Source organism: Rhineura floridana, chromosome 10 (assembly GCF_030035675.1).
Source record: "Rhineura floridana isolate rRhiFlo1 chromosome 10, rRhiFlo1.hap2, whole genome shotgun sequence".
Lineage (NCBI taxonomy): Eukaryota > Metazoa > Chordata > Lepidosauria > Squamata > Rhineuridae > Rhineura > Rhineura floridana.
Genome location: NC_084489.1, coordinates 82,125,523 through 82,149,402, shown reverse-complemented (window position 1 = coordinate 82,149,402; position 23,880 = coordinate 82,125,523). Strand labels below are relative to the sequence as shown.

Sequence of the window (23,880 nt, the reverse complement as noted above, 5' to 3'; positions counted from 1 at the left end):
AAGGAGTAAAGGCGGGGATAAAGTATTATTGACAACTAAGAAACCAATGACAGCCAGGGCATCTGTTTCCACCTCATCCACTCCCCAATCAACGCCGAACCACAGGGGCGGGTTCTTTTACCGTTAGTAGGACTAGCGAGGCCAAAGAATGTGTCTTTCCGCCATCTTGGGTGTGGCGCCATCGCCTCACTTTCGTTCCGCACTCGTGGTACAGCCAAGCCGTTACAACCAATCGTGGGGCGATTTCAGAGGGGACTGGAGGAGACGGGTTTAATTCCCCCCCCCGGAACAACCACCACAACCATACACAAGCAATTTGAAACAGTGTGCTCGTTTGTGCGATACCGCAAGCCTTGCCAGCTGATGGGACGTCGCTTAGGTCACACTCAAGATGGCGCCTGCGTCCGTCCCACCTTGTATTCGAGCTGCGTGCCGTACGGGTGACGTCACCCCGCGCTTCTGGGCATGGGCAGGTGGGAAGAGCAGGCTAAGTTTGGCCCCAGTTAGAAGGAGGTGGGAGTGGAAGCAGGAGGTTGCTGCGGCTGGGAAACCTTTGCTTGCTTGCTGCTGAGCTGGAGAAGCAGCTCCCGCTGCCGCCGCTGCCAACATGGCTGCTGAAGACTCCAGCTCCTTGCCCTGGTCAATCAACAAGGATGATTACGAGCTGCAGGAGGTGATTGGTAAGTGGGGCTAAGGCGCTTCGGGGAGGAAGCGGGGTGTGCGTGGGTACTCCCTCCCCCGCTCTCTAGCTAGGCCTGGTGTGGCCACAAGGCAAGGAGGCTGGGGCTCTGCTTCTCACTTCTGCCGAGGGGTGTGCTCTGTGCTGGCGCTCCGGTGCATCCAGGCTGCCTTTCAGTCGGAGGAGTGCAGCCTTAAGGAGCAAGGGGGTGTGTGCGCCTCTCGCTTTTGTGCGTGTGCGCGCGGAGTGTCTGTCTCCAGCAAAGGCTGGCTCCCGTGTTGTGCCTCTGTAGAGCTGGGTCTGTCACAGCAATTCGCCATGTGGATTTGTGATTTGAGGGGGGCGGCGGGAGGGGAAGATCTTGGGAGTGGAAGGGGGCCTGAGGTTGCAGTGGATATTGCGTCTGGGTGCGCTTGGCTGCTCTTGATGGGGACAGGGTGACCTCCCTCTGCCCCTGGGGAATGAGCCCGTCTGAGCCAAGGTGTGTGTGCACCTTGTGGGTAGCACTTGAGGAACTGTATAATAATATAATAGTGAGAGAGAGGGGAGCATAGCTAGCTTTGTAGCCCCATCGCAAACGACCTTTCTTGGATATAAGTCTGGCTGAGTTTAAAGGGGCTCGTAAGTAATACTTAGGATTGTAGCCCAGAAATAACTGAATTAACGTAGGGAAGTGTGTGTCACATCTATACAGAGGATAAACAGAGGGGGCGTTGTGTGCTTAGGTGTGTGTGTTGGTGTCTGTGTGTGTGTCTGGCAGCTCTTGGTAGTGACAGGCAAACCTCGTTCTTGTAGCTGTGGGTGGTGCTGGTGCCTTGAAGGTGGGGGCCAGGTAAGTGTGCCTGCTGCGTGTGTACTTTGATGGTGGTGGGTCACCCAATTCTGGAAACACTGATTTTGTGTATGCCTTTTTGTCGTTCCTCTGAAGGACCATGTGATAGCTCAGGATACATGCCAGTTGTAGTTGGGGAAGGTGTTTTTGGTATGTTTTTCTAGTGGCAATATTGTTTTTTAAAATACTGTTTTTCTTGTTGCTTTTTTTCTTATGTTATACCTTCTCTGTGAAGTCGGGGTTAGGGGTTTTATGCATGTGTGTGTGTGTGTGCACACGTGGGCAGCTCAACTGTGGCAGATGCATATACTTTTGTGGAATACATAGTATGGTGCACTGATTACAGGGGACCCGGGAGACCAGGATTCAAATCCCTACTTGGTTATGAAGCTCACTTGGTGACCTTGGGTCAGTCATCATCTCTTAGCCTAACCTACCTCACAGGGTTTTTGTGAGGCAGGGAGAGAACCATATTCATGTCCTTGATCTCCTTGGTTGAAATCGATTCTGCAACCTAACATAATAAAAAAATGTGTGTCTGATCTTGAGGTGAAGAATCCCTTGAGTCAGGTGTTCTGTTTTTGCTTAATACAACTGTACACACACCTTTTATACACAATTATTAGGACCTGGACCTTATTCCACATGCAAACATCTTGTTATGCTGCCAGTTCTGTATGGCTATTCCAGTGTGTGTGTGTGACCATATAAAGCTCTACAGATGATCTTTGTTGGCTTTAGTGCTGTAAGGCTTTTGTGGGCTTGCTGTCTTCTCTGAGGGGGATGTGTGTTGTGCCTTTTTACTGGGTTGTAGGTATTTGTAGGCCTGGAGCTCCTCTCCGTGTTAATGAAATTTGAGGGATGAGGAGGTTTGAATGTCTGTGAATTCAAGGCCTTGAGGCTTGGGGATGTGGCTCTGCTGTATCTTAAGGTTTTTGCAATTGGATTCTTATTTTCTGTCAAACTTTCTCTTGCTAGAGCCTTGGAAATACAGTGTGTGCATTTTTAATCTTGTCTCTTTGTATCTTTAGTTTGCCATAATGGACACTTTTGCACATCTGCTCCAGATTCATCTTTGGTTTTGGTTCTTAGAGGTGCATCTATAAGCTCAAGAGGAGGTCAAAACTCTTTGATGTATTAGCTGCTATTGCAAAATTCATTGTGGGGTTGAAAGAGAAGCATTTAGTGCTGGGGAACCCTGCAAATTCATAATACGTTGCTGATGCAGAACCTGTCGTTCTTCGTCCTGACAGCTGCTCTTGTGTTGTGATGCCCCTCCCCCTGGATCTGGTGTTAGCACTTTGGGAAGACACCAGTATTGCTGGTCTAGGACTGGGATTAGCTTGTGGGTAATTGAATGCTGGATACCAAAGCAGTGAAAGGAGACAGGCAAGGCCCCAGCCCTAAATCCAAAGTAGTATTTTATTTATGCTTTTGACACTGCTTTACTGTCCTTCAGCCAAGTCCTCTTGGTTTTATCAGTACAATGGGAAATTCAGCACAAAGGCAATCTAAAAAAAGGTACAAAACAACCTAAAATTAATGTAAAAGCAGCCTTAAGCCCAGTGTGGATTAGCACTAATAATTTAAAATGCTCTTCAACCCATATAATTTAAAGGCCTGGGGAAATTAAAAAAAAATCCTTACCTGGTACTGAAAACAACCTAACATAAGTGTCAGGTGAACTTCTCTGAGAAGGATATTTCATAATATCTCCTGCAACTTCTTGGGATCAGTTTCAGTTGATGCGGCCTGATGATGTGGACAAGGTGCTTGCGGCAATGCGGCCAGCAACATGTCCTCTCAACCCTTGCCCTTCGTGACTTATTAAAACTTGCCAAGGGGGTATGACCAAGTGGATCCAGGGTGTGATCAAATCATCTTTGTGGGAGGGGGTAGTCCCAGCCACCCTAAAAGAGGCGGTGATCTGACTGCTCCTAAAAAAGCCCACCTTGGACCCACTGGTTTGTGACAACTACCACCTGGTCGCATATAACCCCTTGTTTTGGGAAGGCGATTGAGGGATTGTGGTGCAGCAATTGGAAGTACTCTTGTATGAAACAGATTATACTGACCCATTCCAGTCTGGGTTCAGGCCTTGTTATTGGACTGAATTGACCTTGGTCATCCTGATGGATGGCCTTCATTGGGAGAGGCTGTGCAAGCCCTGGGCCTAGTGCCTGGACTTGGTGGTGGAGTAGATGAGGGCCAATAAACTGAGTCTGAATCCTAGCAAGATGGAGGCACTGTGGGTTGGTAGTTCCTGATTTCAGATAATGGGTCAATTGTCTTCTTTGGATGGGGTCATACGCCCTCTGAAAGAGCAGGTTTGTATTCTGAGGTTGCCGCTGGATTCGTCTTTGCCTTGTCTTAGGTGACCTCAGTGACTAGGAGTGCCTTTACCAGCTTTGGCAGTAAGACAGCTGTGGCTGTTTCTGGAGCGGGATAGCCTGACTATTGTTGTCCATGCACTGGTAATCTCCAGGTTGGATTACTGTAATGCGGTATATGTGGGGCTGCCCTTGAAGTTTGTCCAAAAGCTGCCTCTGGTGTAAAATGTGGTGGCATGACTGCTCACTGGGGCAGGGTGTCACCAACATGTCACCCCACTGCTTATTGAATTGCATTCACTGCCCATTAGCTACTGGGCCAAATTTAAGGTTCTGGTTTTGGTGTACAAATCCCCATGCACCTTGGGACCAGGATCCCTGAAAAGTTGTCTTACCCCTTATATACCTAGTTGATCACTGCGCTGTGCAGGTGAGGGTCTCTTGCAGATACCATCTTATCAGGAGGTCAGTTATCTTCAGCACTACTGAACAGCTTCCTCTTTCAACAAGCCTTTTAAGGAAAGACCTTATCCCAGACTGCATCTGCACTGGAATGACTTTTAAAGATATTTTTAAAGCTTTTAAAAAAGATGTTTTAATTTGTTTTAAAGTCTTTTGTTTTTAAGATCATAGAATCATAGAGTTGGAAGGGGCCTATAAGGCCATTGAGTCCGACCCCCTGCTGAATGCAGGAATCCAAATGAAAGCATACCCGACAGGTGGTTGCCCAGCTGCCTCTTGAATGCCTCCAGTGTTGGAGAGCCCACCACCTCCCTAGGTCATTGGTTCCATTATTTTACTGCTCTAACGGTTAGGAAATTTTTCCTGATGTTGAGCTAAAATCTGGCTTCCTGTAACTTGAGCCCATTCTGTGTCCTGCACTTTGGGACGATCGAGAAGATATTCTGGCCCTCCTTTGTGTGGCAACCTTTCAAGTACTTGAAGAGTGCTATCCTATCTCCCCTTGGTCTTCTCTTCTCAAGGCTAAACGTGCCCAGTTCTTTCCGTCTGTCCTCATAGGGCTTTGCTGCTAATACTCTGATCATCATTGTTGCCCTCCTCTAAACCCATTCCAGTTTGTCTACATCCTTCTTAAAGTGTGTTGTCCAGAACTGAATGCAGTACTTGATGAGGCCTAACCAGTTCTGAATAGAGGGGAATCAATACTTCATGCAATAAGAACATAAGAAGAGCCTGCTGGATCAGGCCAGTGGCCCGTCTAGTCCAGCATCCTGTTCTCACAGTGGCCAACCAGGTGCCTGGGGGAAGCCCGCAAGCAGGACCCTAGTGCAAGAACACTCTCCCCTCCTGAGGCTTCCGGCAACTGGTTTTCAGAAGCATGCTGCCTCTGACTAGGGTGGCAGAGCACAGCCATAATGGCTAGTAGCCATTGATAGCCCTGTCCTCCATGAATTTGTCTAACCTTCTTTTAAAGCCATCCAAGCTGGTGGCCATTACTGCGTCTTGTGGGAACTGTACTTCTGTTAATGCAGCATAAAGCAGCATTTTCCTTTTTTGCAGCCACATTGCACTGTTGGCTCATATTCAACTTGTGATCAGTGACAATTCCAAGATCCTTCTCACATGTCGTATTACTGAGCCAAGTATCTCCCATCTTATAACTGTGCATTTGGTTTCTTTGTCCTAGTTGTACAACTTTGCACTTACCCCTATTAAATTTCATTCTGTTTTCAGCCCAGTGCTCCTGCCTATGAAGATCCCTTTGAATTTTGTTTCTCTCTTCCAAGGTATTAGCTATCCCTCCCAATTTTGTATCATCTGCAAATTTGATAAGCATTCTCTGTACCTTCTCATCTAAGTCATTAATACAAATGTTGAAGAGCACTGGGCCCAGGACCAAGCTCTGCAGTACCCCGCTCGTTACCTCCCCCAAGTTTGAGAAGGAACCATTGATAAGCACTCTTTTGAGTACGATTCTGTAGCCAACTGTGGATCCACCTGATAGTTGTTCCATCCAGCCCACATTTAGCCGTCTTGCTAATCAGAATATCATGGGCCACTTTGTCATAAGGTTTGCTGAAGTCAAGATACATTGTGTCCACAGCATTCCTACAGTCTACAAGGGAGGTTACCTGATCAAAAAATGAGATAAGATTAGTCTGGCAGGATCTGTTCTTGATAAATCCATATTGGTTTCTAGTAATCATTGCATTGTTTTCACGGTGCTTAGAGGTTGATCGCTTTATAGAATCATAGAATAGTAGAGTTGGAAGGGGCCTATAAGGCCATCGAGTCCAACCCCCTTCTCTTTTTTTTTCAATTAATTTTTATTCAGATTTTCAAAACCAAAACAATACAAAAAGAAAAAACACAAATCAATAACTAATACAATAAAAAAAGAAAAAAATATTAAAATATCGACTTCCAATTTGTCGTAGTTCAGCTATAAGTCTATAATATATAACAAGCCTGTCTCTTAATAGATTATAAAATCACCTTCCTCCAGTGGTTATCTTAATTGGTATCAAATCTCATTAACATCATATCATTTTATTCTTCCACAAAAAGTCAAAGAGAAGTTTCCAATCCTTGAGATATATGTCCATCAATTTTTTTTCTAGATAAACATGTCAATTAATCCAACTCATCAAGTCTACTAAGTCCAGTAATTTCAAATCGCTCTTCTTCCATTATCCGTGTTGGTTCCATCTTCCATCTTTACGCACCCAATAATCTTGCTGTCATAGTCATATAATAAGAGTCTGATAGGAATTTCCTTTATCACAGATATTTTCTTGCCATCAATTCTGAACGTATCACTGAAGTATTGTTGCAAAGCCGCATCTCTGTTCCTCTTTTTTATAGAATACACTAGCACATCTCTTGAAGATTTTTCCATTGACACAAAACAGGGATTAATTCTGTTAACTTTCTCCATTTCAAGTTCCATCAAATCCTTCCAGTCCAGGAATTTTTTCGAACCGATAATATATTTATCTCCAATCTCTTCATCAATTCCTTCAGGGACAGCGCTGAATTCCAAACCATAATATTTGTCTCCAGGATCCATCACAGCCAGGAAATCCAAATCTTTTTCCATGTCCATATTTAATCCAATCTCCATAGTTTGAACCTTGCCTTTAATTTTTCTTTCATCCTTTTTTGGTTTTCCAGATCTATCTTTATTCTCCTTTCTCATAGAATCCTGAATTTCTTTCAGCTCCTGTCTCATTTTGTCAAATTCAATTCTCAACGCTTGACTATTATTTCTCAGTTCTTGTTTTATTGACTTAATCCCATTCATTATTTTCTGAAACATATCTAAAGATAAAGTCCCTTCTTGTACATCCATGATCTTCTTAATTGTCATTCTTAAAACCAAAGGAACAAAACTCCTTCAATTTTCAATGTCCCAAGCAAAGAGCAGTTTATTTCTTTATCCAGTTACAAAGGAGTTAATCTTTCAAACCAACTAATGTCACACTCTAGACAGCCCTTATCTCTTATATGCCCAGAAGTGCAAAAACAGCTTTAGTTCACAGCGTCCAAATAACTAGTAGCAGAGAGAATGAGCAGATTCGTCAAAAAAAAAAGTAGACCAGAAAAAATAGTCCCAGACATATATTACACAAAAGTCTTATAAATCAAAAAGATTTTTCTTTTCTCTTCCAATCAGAAACCCCTCATCCGTTGTAATCTTTATAATGCTAATTTCCATGTCAGCTTTTTGCAATAAAAAAAAAGATAGGCTATTTTTATTTTCTTCCCCCTTAGTTCCGTGAGTAAAAGAGAAAGTTTTGACTCACCCAGGTTTTTTTAATTGCTGATTCTTTGACAAATCTCTTGAGCTGTATAGATAACAAAATAATGAGCGTAGACAGGAGAATGCTTGCCTGTTAGACTGTTTTTCTTTGAAGGAAAAAAAAAACGGCTCACTTATTCAGCTGAGCTAGCTAGAAATCCTAGCTCTGTCCGAGCTGCTGGAAGACCTTCTTTCACAGACAATTCTGACGAATTCCAGTCTCCAACAAACACAACAAAGCTGTGTGGGAAATCTCACGTTTCTTCCTTATCCGGAAGAAATTATCCCCAGTCAAAAAAACCCCCTTTTGACTGGATTTAAAACTGAAAAAGTTTCATCCAAGACGGGAGCCCGTCTCAGAGGCTGCACAGGCGGAGGGATCCTCCTGGGAAGTCCGAGTCCAACCCCCTTCTCAATGCAGGAATCCAAATCAAAGCATTCTCGACAGATGGCTGTCCAGCTGCCTCTTGAATGCCTGCAGTGTTAGAGAGTCCACTACCTCTCTAGGTAATTGGTTCCATTGTCGTATGGCTCTAACAGGAAGTTTTTCCTTATGTCCAGTCGAAATCTGGCTTCCTGCAACTTGAGCCCATTATTCCATGTCCTGCAAAGATAATAGACAGTGGTTCTGAGAGTTCTTCAGCCAGTTCCTTCAATACTCTAGGATGCAGTTCATCAGGCCCTGCAGATTTGAACTCATTCAAAGTGATTAGGTATTCCTTGACCATTTATCTATCAGTCTCAAGGTCCAATCCTGCCCCTTCAACTTCATGTTTCCCAGGAGGGTCTTAGACCCTCTTTGGGGAGGAGACTGAGCCAAAGTAGGAATTGAGCACTTCTGCCTTTTCTTTGTCATCTGTTACCATTTTGCCATCCTCACTGAGTAGCTATACCACCATTTCTTTTCTCTGTCTTTTACTATGGATGTACCTGAAGAAATCTTTTTTGTTATTTTTGACATCTCTCGCTAACCTTAGCTGATTCTCAGCTTTAGCCTTCCTGACACCATCCCTGCAATTCTGTGCTACCTGTCAGTACTCTTCCTTTGTGGTCTGGCCTTCCTTCCACTTCCAGAATGTGTCCTTTTTTGTTTTCGGGTCATCTCTAAACTTTCTGTGAAGCCACATTGGCTTCTTCTGCTGTCTTCCCCCTTTTTCCTTGATGGAATTGTTTGACATTGTGCCTTTAGAATTTCCTCTTTTATAAACTCCCACCCATCTTGGACTCACTAGGGTTGCTTACCACGAAACCTTACGTACCAGAAGTTTTAGAGTGTTTGTTGCCCTGGGCTCCTTCTAGGAGGAAGGGCGAGATATAAATTTAATGAATAAAAAAGTAAGGTGCCACCACTGAAACCCCACACACATACCAGTGGCCATCTGCTTTGCTTCGTTGGGCAGAGAACCTGGAGAAGTGCCTCTGATCTTAAGGGCTGAGGAGGTATATATGGGAGGAGGTGATCCTTCATGTAATCTAGCCCCAAGTTGTTTTGGGCTTTAAAGGTTAATGCCAACACTTGAAATTGGGCTTGGAAATGGACTGCAAAGCAGTGATGTGGGTTCTCCAGAGAAGTTTGAATGGACAAATGCTCCTATGCAAATTAGGAGTATTTGCATCAGAAAATTTTCAGTTTGCATTGGGAAACTTTCTGATGTCCTAGAGCAGCCTTTCCCAACCAGTGTGCCTCCAGATGTTGTTGGACCACAGCTCCCATCAACCTCATTGCCAATGGTCAGGAAAGATGGGAATTGTGGTCCAACAACATCTGGAGGCACACTGGTTGGGAAAGGCTGCCCTAGAGAATGATCTGATTTTTTAAATAAATGTTTTTATTTCAGGTTTTATAACATTAAATAACAGTACAACAATACAGAGCAACTGTACAGTTCATATCAATATCAATTATATGTTCATTCTTCTGTATGACTGGAGCAATAAAAAAAGTGACAGTTATGAAATGTTAGGTATAGGTTCATTAGACAATAGATATGGTGTACAATTTACCTCAGGAGATCCTTCCATAATGTTCCCATGTGTTGAGGGTGGATTCCAATTATACTCTCCCTGGGGTAAATATAAAATAAAGTTACACCAGTACTCACGGAATATGTCTCTAGCATTTCTATTTCTTCTCTTTCCAATATGTTTTGTCAATTTTCCCATTAGGGCTATGGACTAAACCTGATTAAAGCACTCATCCATCATATTAATGCGTGCAGCTTTCTAATATTTTGCGATTACGATTCTTGCTGCCACCAAAAAGAAAATTGGTAGGCCTCATTCATGTACATCAGATCCTTCACTGTTGGTTGTTAACAGGAGTGCCATTAAAGTATTAGGTGGCATTAACTGATTTGTTATTAGACCAACTTTGTGAAATATCCATGTCCAGAAATCCTAGATTACTGTTCAGGTTCACCACATATGACAGAAGGTACCTGTCTCCCCACACCCTCTCCAGCATAGAGGACGGGTAGTTCTTGTGATTCTGATAAGAGTGTGGGGAGTCAGATACCATCTGTGGATCAGCTTGAAAGAGAGTGATCTAATTTAGCGTGTTTGTTTCATTTGTATTTACTTTTTTAAAAACATTCTTTTTTTTAAAAAAAACCTTGAAATTGCCAAGCTTGCCTAATACTCATTTGCGTTGGCATCCATTCATTGTTACTAATGAACTCGTGAGGCAGACTTTTTTTCCACAGAAAAATAAAGCACTAGAGACCTTTTCGCCCCACATCCCCTGACTGGAAGCCAGTGCAGACAACAAAGCACTTGTGTGATATGTTCATATCTGCCAGCCCCCCATTAATAACCCTGGTGCTCTATTCCAGGGCAGATTTATTTATTTATTTATTTATTTATTTATTTATTTTCATTTCTAGACCGCCCATAGCTAATAGCTCTCTGGGCGGTGTACAAAACGAGATTAAAATACAATATAGAATAAAATCAATAACAAAGGAACACATTGAACTAAAAACATAAACATAAAGCATTAAACATTAAAATGCCTGGGAGTATAGCCAGGTCTTAACCTGGCGCCTAAACGAAAGAACCGTAGGCGCCAGGCGTATTTCCTCCGGTAAGCTGTTCCATAATTCGGGGGCCACCACAGAAAAGGCCCTAGATCTAGTAACAGTCCTCCGGGCATCCTGGTGAGTTGGTACCCGGAGGAGGGCCTTAGATACTGAACGAAGTGAACGGGTAGGTTCATAGCGGGAGAGGCGTTCCACAAGGTATTGCGGTCCCACACCGTGTAAGGCTTTATAGGTCAACACCAGCACCTTGAATCTAGCTCGGAAACAAATAGGTAGCCAGTGCAAGTGAGCCAGGACAGGTGTTATATGCGCAGACCGATTGGTCCTCGTCAACAGCCTGGCTGCCGCATTTTGCACTAGCTGAAGTTTCCGAACAGTCTTCAAGGGCAGCCCTACGTAGAGCGCGTTACAGTAATCCAGTCTAGAAGTTACCAGAGCGTGAACAACCGAGGCGAGATCATCACTGTCCAGATAGGGGCGTAGTTGGGCTACTAAGCACAGGTGGTAAAACGCATTCCGTGCCACCGAGGCCACTTGAGCCTCGAGCGACAAGGAAGGGTCAAAAAGGACCCCCAAACTACGAACCTGTTCCTTCAAGGGGAGTGTAACCCCATCTAGAACAGGATAAGCATCCACCATCTGAGCAGGGAAAGAGCTCACCAACAGTGTCTCAGTCTTGTCTGGATTGAGTTTCAGTTTATTAGCTCTCATCCAGTCCATTATCGCGGTCAGGCAACGGTTCAGCACATCAACAGTTTCACCTGTGGAAGGTGAAAAGGAGAAGTAGAGCTGCGTGTCGTCAGCGTACTGATGACAACGCACTCCAAAACTCCTGATGACCGCACCCAGAGGCTGCATGTAGATGTTGAAAAGCATGGGGGACAAAACCGACCCCTGAGGGACTCCACAATGGAGAGTCCAGGGTGTCGAGCAATGTTCCCCAAGCACTACCTTCTGGCGACGATCCGCTAAGTAGGAGCAGAGCCACTGCCAAGCAGTGCCTCCAACTCCCAACTCCGCGAGCCTCCCCAGAAGGATACCATGGTCGATGGTATCAAACGCCGCTGAGAGATCAAGGAGAATCAACAGAGTCACACTCCCCCTGTCCCTCTCCCAACAAAGGTCATCATACAGGGCGACCAAGGCTGTTTCAGTGCCAAAACCGGACCTTAAACCGGATTGAAACGGATCCAGATAATCGGTTTCATCCAAGAGCACCTGGAGCTGGCCGGCAACCACCCGCTCCAGAACCTTGCCCAGAAAAGGGACATTCGCCACCGGTCTGTAGTTGTTCAAAACATCTGGGTCCAGAGAAGGTTTCTTTAAAAGAGGTCTTATTATTGCCTCCTTGAGACTACCAGGGACTACTCCCTCTCTCAAGGAGGCATTTATTACCTCCCTGGCCCAGCCGGCGGTTACAGCCCTGCTAGTCTTCACTAGCCAAGATGGGCAAGGGTCCAGAGCAGACGTGGTCACCCGCACCATTCCAAGCACCTTGTCCACTTCCTCGAGCTGCACCAACTGAAATTCATCCAATAATAAAGGACAAGACCGCGCTCTTGACACTTCAATGGATTCATCTGTCATAACATCAGAGTCTAAGTCCCGACGGATGCATGCAATCTTATCCTGGAAGTGCTCCGCAAGTTTGTTGCAGCGGGCTTCCGATGTTTCCTTAGTATCATGAGAGCCAGAATGTAGAAGCCCTCGTACCACCCTAAAAAGCTCCGCTGGGCGGCAGAGGGATGATCTAATGATGGTAGCAAAATAAGAGTTTTTTGCCGCCCTAACCGCTTTTATTACAACTTAGTGGAAGCACTTACCAAGGAATGATTACATCCGTCAGGAGTTCGCCTCCACCTGCACTCTAGCCTCCTTCTCTCTTGCTTCATCACTCTCAGCTCCAGGGTATACCACGGTGCTGTATGAGTTCGGCACTGAAGGGGGCGCGCGGGAGCGATCATGTCAATGGCCCGGGTCATCTCCGTATTCCACAGATCAACCATGGCCTCGACAGGAGCACCAGTGCTATCAGCTGGAAAAACTCCCAGAGCCCTCTGGAAAGCTTCAGGATCCATAAGCCTCCGGGAGCGGACCAACTTAATAGGTCTCCCACCTCTGCAGAGGGAAAGGGCTGTCGTGAGTCTAAAACTCAGCAAGTGATGATCTGTCCATGACAATGGAGTAGATGAAAAATACCCCACCTTCAGATCACCATCTCCATGACCAGTGGCGAAGATCAGATCAAGAGTATGTCCTGATACATGTGTCGGGCCAGTAACAATTTGAGACAGCCCCATGGTTGTCATGGAGGCCATGAAGTCCTGAGCCGCCCCGAGCAAGACAGCCTCGGCATGGATGTTGAAATCCCCCAGTACCACGAGTCTGGGGGACCCCAACAACACCTCCGAGACTATCTCTGTCAGCTCAGCTAGGGAAGCTGTTGGGCAGCAAGGTGGGCGGTACACCAACAGTATTCCCAGTCTGTCTCCTTGGCCCAGCACAAGATGAAGACATTCCAGACCAGTCGCCGTCTGGACAGGGTGCTTGGTGAGGGAGAAAGAACTCCTATAGACCACAGCAACCCCACCTCCCCGGCCCTCAGATCTACCACAGTGCTGCACCGAGTACCCAGGTGGGCAAAGCTGGGAGAGAGCAACTTCTCCCTGCTCGCCCACCCAGGTTTCGGTAATACACGCAAGATCGGCCCCTTTCTCCACGATCAAATCGTGGATAAGGGGTTTTTTATTAGCAACCGATCTCGCATGCAGATGAAGTTTCCTGACCATTTTCAAAGACAGCCCCATGCATATAATTGCATTGCTGTAATCTAAATAGGAGGTTACCAGACTCTCTCTGTCCAAATAGGGTTGTAGTTGATATAATAGCCAAAGCTGATAAAAGGAGCTCTGAGCTCCTGGGGCCATCTTTGTCTCAAGTGACACTGCTTGATCTGAGAGCACCCTGAAACACCAAACCTGCTCCTTTGGAAGGATTGGAACCCTGCTTCAAACAGTTGAATACTACTAATTAAATGGGCTGATGAGCTACCCACTACAGCCTTTTCCAACCTGGTGCCCTCCAGATATTTTCGACTACAGTTCCCATCAGCTGGGAAAGTCTGCACTAACAGTTCCTCTGTCTTGTCTGGATTGAACTTTAGTTTATTGGCTCTCATTCAGTCCATTACTGTGATTAGGCACAGGTTCAGAATACCCACTGCCTCATCTGCATTAGATGAAAAGGAGATGTAGAGCTGGGTGACACTTACATAGTGGTGACACCCCAGCCTGGAACCCTTGGGTGACCTCTCCCACTGGTTTCATGTAGATGTTGCATAGCATGGAGGATTAAAATGGAGTTCTATGGAACCCCATAGCCCAGGGGTGGGTAGAGATTGGAAGGCCCTGGGGAAAAATGGACTAATTAGGGGAAAAAGTCTCCCCCACACACAATTTTTCCATTTTTTCCTAGATGTTCACATCTCTAAGGGTGGGGAGCCTTTGGCCCTCCAGATGTTGCAAGCATGGTCAATGGCCATGGATGATGGGAATTGTAGTTCAGCAACATCTTGTGGGCTAAATGTTCCTGATCCCTACCGTGGGATAATTGCGATAGGACAGAGTAATTCCTCAAGCGCCACTTTCTGAAATCAGCCATGCAAGTAAGAGCAGAATCATTGCAATGCAGTACCTCTGAGCCCCAGTCTAAGAAAGATAGCATGGCTGATGGTATTGAAATGCAGTGAGAGGTCCAAGAGAACCCCCCCATCCTTTTCTAAGACACGAAGGTGCTTTATGTTCTATTGAGAGAGCCTTGAGAAAGATGCAATGAGCCTGGAGATATTGGGATAGGAGCTGATTGTGGGACTAGAAGGGGTTAGACCGGGTGGTGGCTGTGATTATGAAGATGCAGCAAGAGGGAACAGGGTGGCCGGAGAAAATTGAGCAAGATGTTAAAAAAGCAAATCAGGATACATGGGAAGTGAAGGCAGTGAAAGGCCCATAGGAACATTGAGCCCTTATGGGGTAGCTGTGTTTATATGGGATAACTAGTAAGCTGACCTCTTACTGCTGCAAGATAATGTCTCTGATGGAGTACCAAGGGGAGGCCCATGGGTTTTAGGGAAGCCAGTTAATCATCCTAGTAAAAGGCTAGACAACGTAGACCCCTCCAGATGTTGGTAGGCTAGAACTCTCATCATCCCTGATCATTAGCCATGCTGGCTGAGACTGATAAACAAGAGGGGAGACCTGAGGGGGCCCCAATTGCTGTAGTGACGGTTAGAGGGAGGTATGGTGATATGAGAGGGACGTGCCAGGTAAGGAGAACGCGGCCCAGACATGTAGTGGCTGTGCTGCGTTCTGGTCCTTCTCATACCCACAGGGTTGTTGGTTGTCCTATCAGCCAACTCTTAAATGTCCAGTTGCTGCTCTTTAATGCCAGATCGGTACATAATAAAATCTCCCTCGTCCATGATTTGATTGTGGATGAGGTGGCCGATCTGGCATGTATAACCGAGACCTGGGTGGGTGAACAGTGAGGAGTTAGTCTCTCCCAGCTCTGCCCACCGGGGTATCTGGTTCAGCATCATGGTAGATCTGAGGGTCGCGGAGGTGGGGTTGCTGTGGTCTATAAGAGTTCCATCTCACTCACCAAGCACCATGTCCATGCAATCACTGGTCTGGAGTGTTTGCACCTTGTGCTGGGCCAGAGGGACAGACTGGGAATCCTTTTGGTGTACCGCCCACCTTGCTGCCCAATAGCTTCCCTAACTGAGCTGACGGAAGTGGTCTCGGAGGTACTATTGAGATCCCCCAGACTATTAGTACTGGGAGATCTCAACATTCATGCTGAGGCTTCTTTGTCTGGGGCAGCTCAGGACTTCATGGCCGCCATGACAACCATGGGGCTGTCTCAATATGTTAGTGGCCCAACACATACATCGGGGCATACTCTTGACCTGGTCTTTGCTACCGGACATGGGGATAGTGATCTGGATGTGGGGAGTTTTACATCTCTCCCGTTGTCATGGACAGATCATTGCTTGCTGAAGTTTAGACTTTCAGTAGCCTTTTCCCTCTGCAAGGGTGGGGGACCTATTAAATTGGTCTGCCCCCAGAGACTAATGAATTCTGAAGGTTTTCAGAAGGCTCTGGGGTTTTTTCCGGCTGATAAGACTGGTGCTCCTGTCGAAGCCCTGGCCGATCTGTGGAATACAGAGATGACCCGGGCTGTTGACACGATCGCTCCTGCGCGCCTCTCCTATGTAGAGCTCATACAGCTCCTTGGTATACTCCGGAGCTGAGAGCGATGAAACAAGACAGGAGGTGGCTTGAGCGGAGATGGAGACGAACTCCCGACGAATGCAATTATGAGCTGGTTTGTGCTTCTACTAAGCTCTATGTAGGAGCGGTGAGGGCGGCAAAAAAACAACATTTCGCCGCCTCTATTCAGTCATCTCTCTCACGCCCACGGGAGCTTTTTAAAGTGGTTCGTGGCCTACTGCATCCAGGCCTACAAGATACGGCAGATACATCAGTAGCTCGATGTAATAAATTTGCTGAACACTTCCAGCATAAGATCTCATGCATTCGCCGGGACTTAGACTCCTATTTAATAGCAGTTAATCCTACTGAGGTGTCCGGAGCACAGTCTTGTCATGTTTTGTTGGATGAGTTTCAGTTGGTTCAGTTTGAGGACGTGGACAAGGTGCTTGGACAGGTTCGTGCGACCACTTTGGTACTGGATCCTTGCCCCTCTTGGCTAATTAAAACTAGCAAGGAAGGAACAGTTGGCTGGGCCAAGGAAGTGATAAATGCCTCTTTACGAGAGGGAGTGGTCCCTGGCTGTCTGAAAGAGGCGGCAGTGAGACCACTCCTGAAAAAACCTTCCTTGGACCCAGAGGATGTCAGCAGCTACAGACCAGTAGCCAATGTTCCGTTCCTGGGCAAGATCCTGGAACGTGTGGTTGCTGACCAGCTCCAGGCGCTATTGGATGAAACCGATTATCTAGGTCCATTTCAATCGGGGTTCAGGTCTGGTTTTGGCACTGAGACTGCCTTGGTCGCCCTGTTTGATGATCTATGTCGGGAGAGAGACAGAGGGAGTGTAACTCTGTTGATTCTCCTTGACCTCTCAGCGGCTTTTGATACCATCGACCATGGTATCCTTCTGGAGAGGCTTGCGGAGTTGGGAGTTGGAGGCACTGCTTGGCAGTGGTTCCGCTCCTACTTAGCGGGTCATCTCCAGAAGATAGTGCTTAGGGAACATTGCTCGACACCGTGGGTTCTCCAATGTGGGGTCCCGCAGGGTTCGGTTCGGTCTCCCATGCTTTTTAACATGAAGCCGCTGGGGGCGGTCATCAGGAGTTTTGGAGTGCGTTGTCATCAGTATGCTGATGACACGCAGCTCTACTTCTCCTTTACATCTTCTTCAGGTGAGGCAGTCGACGTGCTGAACCGTTGCCTGGCTGCGACAATGGACTGGATGAGAACTAACAAACTGAGACTCAATCCTGACAAGACTGAGATGCTGTTGGTGGATGGTTTCTCTGATCGGATGGTGGATATATACCCTGTCCTGGATGGGGTTACACTCCCCCTAAAGGAACAGGTGCGTAGTCTGGGAGTCATCTTAGACTCTTCCCTCACACTTGAGGCTCATGTAGCCTCGGTGGCCCGGAATGCGTTCTACCAACTTCGGTTGGTAGCCCAGCTACGTCCCTATCTGAGTAAGGAGGACCTCTCATCAGTGGTACATGCTATGGTAACCTCGCGTCTGGACTACTGCAATGCGCTTTACGTAGGGCTACCTTTGAAGATGATTCGGAAGCTACAGCTAGTGCAAAATGCGGCGGCCAGACTGCTAACAAGAACTAAGCGGTCTGAGCATATAACACCTGTGCTAGCCCATTTGCACTGGCTTCCAATATGCTTCCGGGCCAGATTCAAAGTGTTGGTACTTACCTATAAAGCCTTATACGGCGCGGGACCACGATATCTGTCGGAACGCCTCTCCCGATATGAACTGGCCCGTACACTACGGTCTACTACGAAGGCCCTCCTCCGGGTTCCGACTCATAGGGAAGCCCGGAGAGTGGTGACAAGATCTAGGGCCTTCTCAGTGGTGGCCCCCGAACTATGGAATGGTCTCCCCGAGGAGGTGCGCCTGGCGCCGACACTATCATGTTTTCGGCGCCAGGTTAAAACCTTTCTCTTCTCTGAGGCATTTTAATTCCTGTTAATTCTAAATTATTATATTTTGATTTTAGACTGTACAGTTTTTTGTACAGTTTTGTATTGTGATATACTGTATTGTGTTATTTTTATTGTATTTTTAATGTTCACCGCCCAGAGAGCTGTTGCTAGTCGGGCGGTATATAAGCTTAATAAAATAAATAAATAAATAAACTGGAGGGTGCCATGTTGGCTACCCCGACCTAGAAAATGGTTTGAGGCCAGGGATTGTCTTGCCCAGAGTGAGACTCACGAGACGGAGACGAGGCTGGAATTAATTCCTGTTTTATTAAAGTAACATCAAAGGCAATACGTTTCATAGGCACGCTATGCTAACTCACTACAGTCCCTAACTAAGCTACTTAAGCATACTCTGCGGCATGTAAAGAGAGTTGACTCAGCACCCAGATCAGAGGGGGTGCAACCTTAAATAGGAAAGGTCTTCGCTCGTAATCTCTGACTCCTTCACAGACCCTCAGTCTGACTGAAGCGCTTCTCCTGGCATCTTGTGCAGGGCGAAAGGGAGCATGCCTCCGCTGGCTTATCTGACAACATAGTCTCAAAAGGTGTCGGTTCGGCTTCAGGAGGCAGGGAAACACTTGACGTGCCATGAGGGAGGCTCGGGGGGGGGGTGGACTTGGTGCGCGTGCCAAGATATTCCCCAACGGTTCTATTGGGGCGTCTGGAAGTTGAGCGCAGTTTTCTTCGGCAGGAGAACTGACCATGGGAACTGGCACAGTGTCAAAAACACACCTCCTCCCTCCTCATCCAGGAAAGTCTCAACACCCTCTGATTCTTCCCCCTGCCCTAACTGAAGGAGTGGAAGCTCATCCAGCCCCCCTCCTTGATCCTCCTGATGGCACTGGGGCTCAACAGGGATAGAGCCACCCTTGTTGGGAAATCCTCAATTGAAGAGTGTTTCTGTACAAATAAAGCTAATCTGGGTCAGAAATTTTCTAATGCCGTAGAGAGTGAATTGATTTGTGTGTGTGTATGGACTGCCTTCAAGTTGATCCCAAATTATGGCTACCCTATGAATAGAGTTTTCATGGTAAGTGGTATTCAGAGGGGGTTTACCATTGCCTCCCTCTGAGGCTAGTCCTCCCCAGCTGGCTAGGCCTGCTCAGCTTGCCACAGCTGTACAAGCCAGTCCTTTCCTTGTCGGCCACTGCCAGCTGGGGGGCAACTGGGCTCCTTGGGACTATGCAGCTGGCCCACGGCTGCACAGGTGGCAGGGCATGTAACTCCTGGGCCACTCACTGTGTAACTCCTGGGCCACTCACTGTGGGGGTGATCTTAAGCTGGCCCTTGACACCCAGGAGACTCAAGCAGGGATTTGAACTCACAGACTCTGGACTCCCAGCCAGGCTCTCCTCCCCACTGTGCTATACCAGCTGTCTAAGCATGTGTATTTTATTTGTATTTAGTAAATAAAGCTAAAAGTTTTTAAACTGCCAACCTTGGCTAGTAGTGGTCTGATTTGCATGCCCCATTAACGCACAGCTAAGCTAAACAATGGTTTAAAAGGTGAGCATAATATGCCACCAAAGGATCTAAACCCAATCTTTACAAAAATTGAAATAAAAAATTAGGCAAAGTAGTATACTAACTCAAGTATTAAAAATATATAAATCTGTATTATTTAATAGTTATTGCCATAAAATATAATTAAAACAAGTAGCTTCATCACATAACATATGATGACATATGTGAAGATGAAAGGCGTGCATAATATCCACAATGTGTGTTTTGTCCTGTATCAGATGCTCAGACCATATATCGTATAGATGAATTTTTTTGTGTTGATATTGAGAACCCTCCCTGCTTTTTTATCAATCAATCAAAATTTGATTGATTGATTGCTTTTTTATAGATACTTGGAAGTGTAAAATGGTATATACTCTAGTGTGGTGTAGTGGTTAAGGTGCTGGATTACGACCTGGGAGACCAGGGTTTGAATCCCCACACAGCCATGAAGGTCACTGGGTGACCTTGGGCCAGTCACTGCCTCTCAGCCTCAGAGGGAGGCAATGGTGAACCACCTCTGAATACCGCTTACCATGAAAACCCTGTTCACAGAGTCACCATAAGTTGGGATCGACTTGAAGGCAGTCCAATTCATTTTCAATCATGACTGCATGGGAGTAAATCCCATTGAACTCAATAAGTATGCAAATGATTAAACCTGCCATCCACTCCTCCTCCCTCCCAACACCTCCCTTTTGCCCCTTCCCTCCCCCTTCCTTCACCCCTCCCCTTCCAAGCAGGGCTGTGGAGTTGGTACGCCAAACCTTCGACTCTGACTCCTCTATTTTTCTACTGTCCGACTCCAACTCCTTCATAAATGGCAAATGTATATTAACTAGTAATAACAAATTTACTGTAGTAAAATGGTAACGCAAGGCATTTCATCACCACCATGTGAATCAGCAGGCTAGATTGATAGAACACAAAATATATTTATTTGATTAAAATTTCTGAACAAGAAAACTTTCCTAAATTCCTATGAAAGTTTTTATTTTGAAGTCGGAGTCGGTACATTTCTACCAACTCTGACTCTACCCAAAATTGCTTCCGACTCCGATTCCACAGCCCTGCTTCCAAGCCCCTCCTTCCCCTCCTCCCTCCCCCATAGTCAGTTTTACCTATCCTAGGACTCCGACCTGGGAGACCAGGGTTCAAATCCCCACACAGTCACGAAGCTCCCTGGGTGACCTTGGGCTAGTCACTGCCTCTCAGCCTCAGAGGAAGGCAATGGTAAACCCTCTGAATACCGCTTACCATGAAAAGCCTGTTCATAGGGTCGTCATAAGTCGGGATCGACTTGAAGGCAGTCCATTTCCATTTCTATTTTATCTACAGTTTATAGTAACTAAAAGGAGCCCACTATGATACAGCACAAATTTTTCAATAGTGACCGCTGATGGTCACTCACTAAGCTGACCTTTAGCCAAGACTCTGAATTAAGTATTTATTGTGAATTTGGTATGTTAAGACATACATGTACAAAAGAGATTATGGATATTATGCAAACCTTCCATTTTCACATATGTGGACATATGTGATGAAGATACTTGTTTTAATTATGTTTTATGGTGATAACTATTACAGAAAAACAAATTTATATATTTCTAATACCTGAGTTAGTATACTGCTTTGCCCAATTTTTAAATTTGAAATTAAGAGATGACTGTGCAGTTTGCTGGTCCATGGTGCTAAAATTGCGGCTGTTTTGCTCCTTCCCCACTTGTGTTGAGAGCTAAGCCATGATTTGGCTTCGAGTTGTGTCCACATACAGGCTCCTGTTTCTCTCTCCTCCACTCCCCCTTCCTCTGCCCCCAACAAAGCATGAGCGCTAACCCAAGAGCAAGTGTGGTTATAGCTTGGGGTTGGTTTGGGGGAAACTTGATTAAACACTCAGTGGCTGGTATGTCTGATCAGCTACTAGAATTCCTTTTTGCTCTTCTGGTTCCCTGTGTGTGTGCATGTGTCCTTTTTTCTGTGTGTGTATCTATTTTAAAAATACACACTGTGGTACAGTAGAAAGAATAGAGCTTCAGATAAATAATCTGGACCTATAAACAGTGCAGACATGGATTTTATGTGCTGCAAACACACTGCATTTTTTTTCTAATGCAGCTGCTGAGCAAGTTCCTGAAAGATTACCATTTCTTCATTTTGATGTGCATTTTATTTGCTCTTTTATAATGAATGTCAGTGAAATAATTAGTAGGGGGAAAATAACATTAATTTCCTTCTCCTGTAGAGCATTGCTTCAGGATTTTGGACTACATGTTAAAATGCATGTCACAGTTCGGCTGGAAGAATGAGATTTTTCTCTTTTTGTCCTTCTTTCCCCTCCCCTCCAACCCTCAAATTCTTTCAAATACTAAAATACTCATCCATTGCAGGCTGAGACGGAAAGCACTGCGAAGAACTCATGTAATTCATAGGAAGAAAAGTTGAAAGGTCATGGATGTTGCCAGTGATGTAGGGTAGAAACTTTTCTGTTTTGTAAGTTTGTTAGTAACAATAAATGGATGTTAATTGCAAATATTAGGCAAGCTTGGCAGTTTCAAAGTTTTAGCTTTGATTGCTAAACAAGTAAAAGAAACAGATCACTCTCCAGGGCATTAGACATTTTTTGATGCAAACTGAAAATTACCAATTTTCCAGAAAACCCACATCACTCAATGTTGCCTTTCCTTCCTGCCCTCCCAATTGTGGTTTGTTATGCTCAATTTTGGGGAAGAAAACCACTTTCACCACTTCCTGTCCCATCTCATCCAGTAGCTTTATACCTAACTGCTGAATAATCAAAAAAATCTTTGATTTGTCATGCTGGAAATCTGAGTGTAAGATACTGAACCTTGTACCTGTGGGTGGATGGAGAATTGGCCACCTTCAGGTTGGGAAATTGCTAATTGTGTTGCTGTGAATCACATTTATACAAGTCACTATTAAAAGGAAACCGCTCGGGTTTTTTTTTAAAAAAAACTTCCTCATCCTGGTTTTTTGCCTGAAAACCACCCATGCAAGGCTCTTGTGTTACTCTAGTGGGCATTGTGCCATCCTGCCACCGTTGTTTGCTGAATGCTTAGGAAAAAAAGAGGAAATCCCCTTGTGAAACATCCTTGCTTTATCTAGGGCACAAAAGAGGGGGGGAATTTATTACTCAGCACGGGTCTGATTCATTCCATTTACTAGGTATGCATTATATCTGTGTCATGATCTGGGATTAGCCTGGAGTGACTAACAGCTGCAGAGTCTCTGTGGACTTAGATCCTTGAAATGTGAAGGCAGCAGCTGTTGTTGGAAGCAAAGATTACCGGCTGGGTTGCATCTATACTTTCCCCTGTATGGTTTAGTGGATATACTTGGGGCTGTGTGTGAGTCTGTGAATGTAGAATGTAATATTAGACACAGAGGTTGGTTTGTAACCTTTATATCTTCCTTGTCAATGTGGGGACATACATGATTCCCTACACTACATTTTATCTTCGCAACAATCCTGCGGTGTAGGTTAGGTTGAGAGATAATGACTGGCCCAAGATCACCCAATGAAACTTAACAGTTGAGGGAGGATTTGCCTTTTGGTCTCCCCATTCCTAGTTCAGCAGCCTAATCACTAGACCGCGCTACCTTCCAAATGTAGGGAACCCCCAGGTAGCACTGTGGAGTGATACCAGTGTTAATAACTATAGGAAGTTATTGCTTATGCAAACATATAAAAGCCTTGGATTTCAGCTTCCTTTTTAAAAAGAAAGCAAGTTTCTAGGTGTTGGTATTTGATTTGTTAGTTGCTTATTACCCAAAGGTTTCCAAGTGATTTACAACACATTAAAAACATAAATATAAATACATAATACCATAAAACCGAACATGAAACCCCCATAACAGTCATGGAAAGCTTGCATCACACTTAAACACAAAAACATCATCTCAGTCTATCAAATGTTTAAGAAAAAAGATAAATCTTTACCTGGTGCCAAAAAGATGTCAGTGAAGGCACTAGGCAGACCTTGCTGGGGAGGGCATTGCGCAGACAGGGAGCCACAACTGAAAAGACCCCCTCCCTTGTCACCACCCTCTGAGCCTCTCTCAGAGGGGGGACTTGGAGAAGAGCCTCAGAAGAAGATGGCTGTGAAGAGAGCATTATAAATGTATCAGCACTAGCTTGTTAAAATCCTGCGTATTTTGTTAACCCTACTAAAGAAATAGCCAGACTAAAATTCACAAAACAGTCAAGCGTATAAAATAAATTACAATAAATTGTAGAACATAGTTAAATTTGCATCACAAGTAACAGCGTTTTATTTGCCTTGGAAACTGAAACTTGTGGGCACAGCTCTGGATATAATGCTGCCTTTTAGCTGGGTTCCAGTTCCTCCTTAGCAGTGAACTCAAGGCAGCTTTGCTCAGGTTTCCAGAAGCACAGCTTAATGAGGCATTGTGAGGGATGGAAGCAAGATGCCTGAGTTTCTCTGGTGCATGCCAGAA

General features: G+C 45.5%; 1 protein-coding gene across 1 annotated transcript in view; it reads left to right on the top strand.

The window, feature by feature from the left end:
* The first annotated feature begins 453 nt into the window (after positions 1 to 453).
* OXSR1 (oxidative stress responsive kinase 1) overlaps positions 454 to 23,880 on the top strand; it is a 129,920-nt gene continuing 106,493 nt past the window's right edge. Inside the window, exon 1 of the mRNA XM_061586147.1 lies at positions 454 to 680. Coding sequence (XP_061442131.1) covers positions 608 to 680 — 73 coding nt within the window. The 5' untranslated portion in view covers positions 454 to 607. The remainder of the gene's footprint in view (positions 681 to 23,880) is intronic.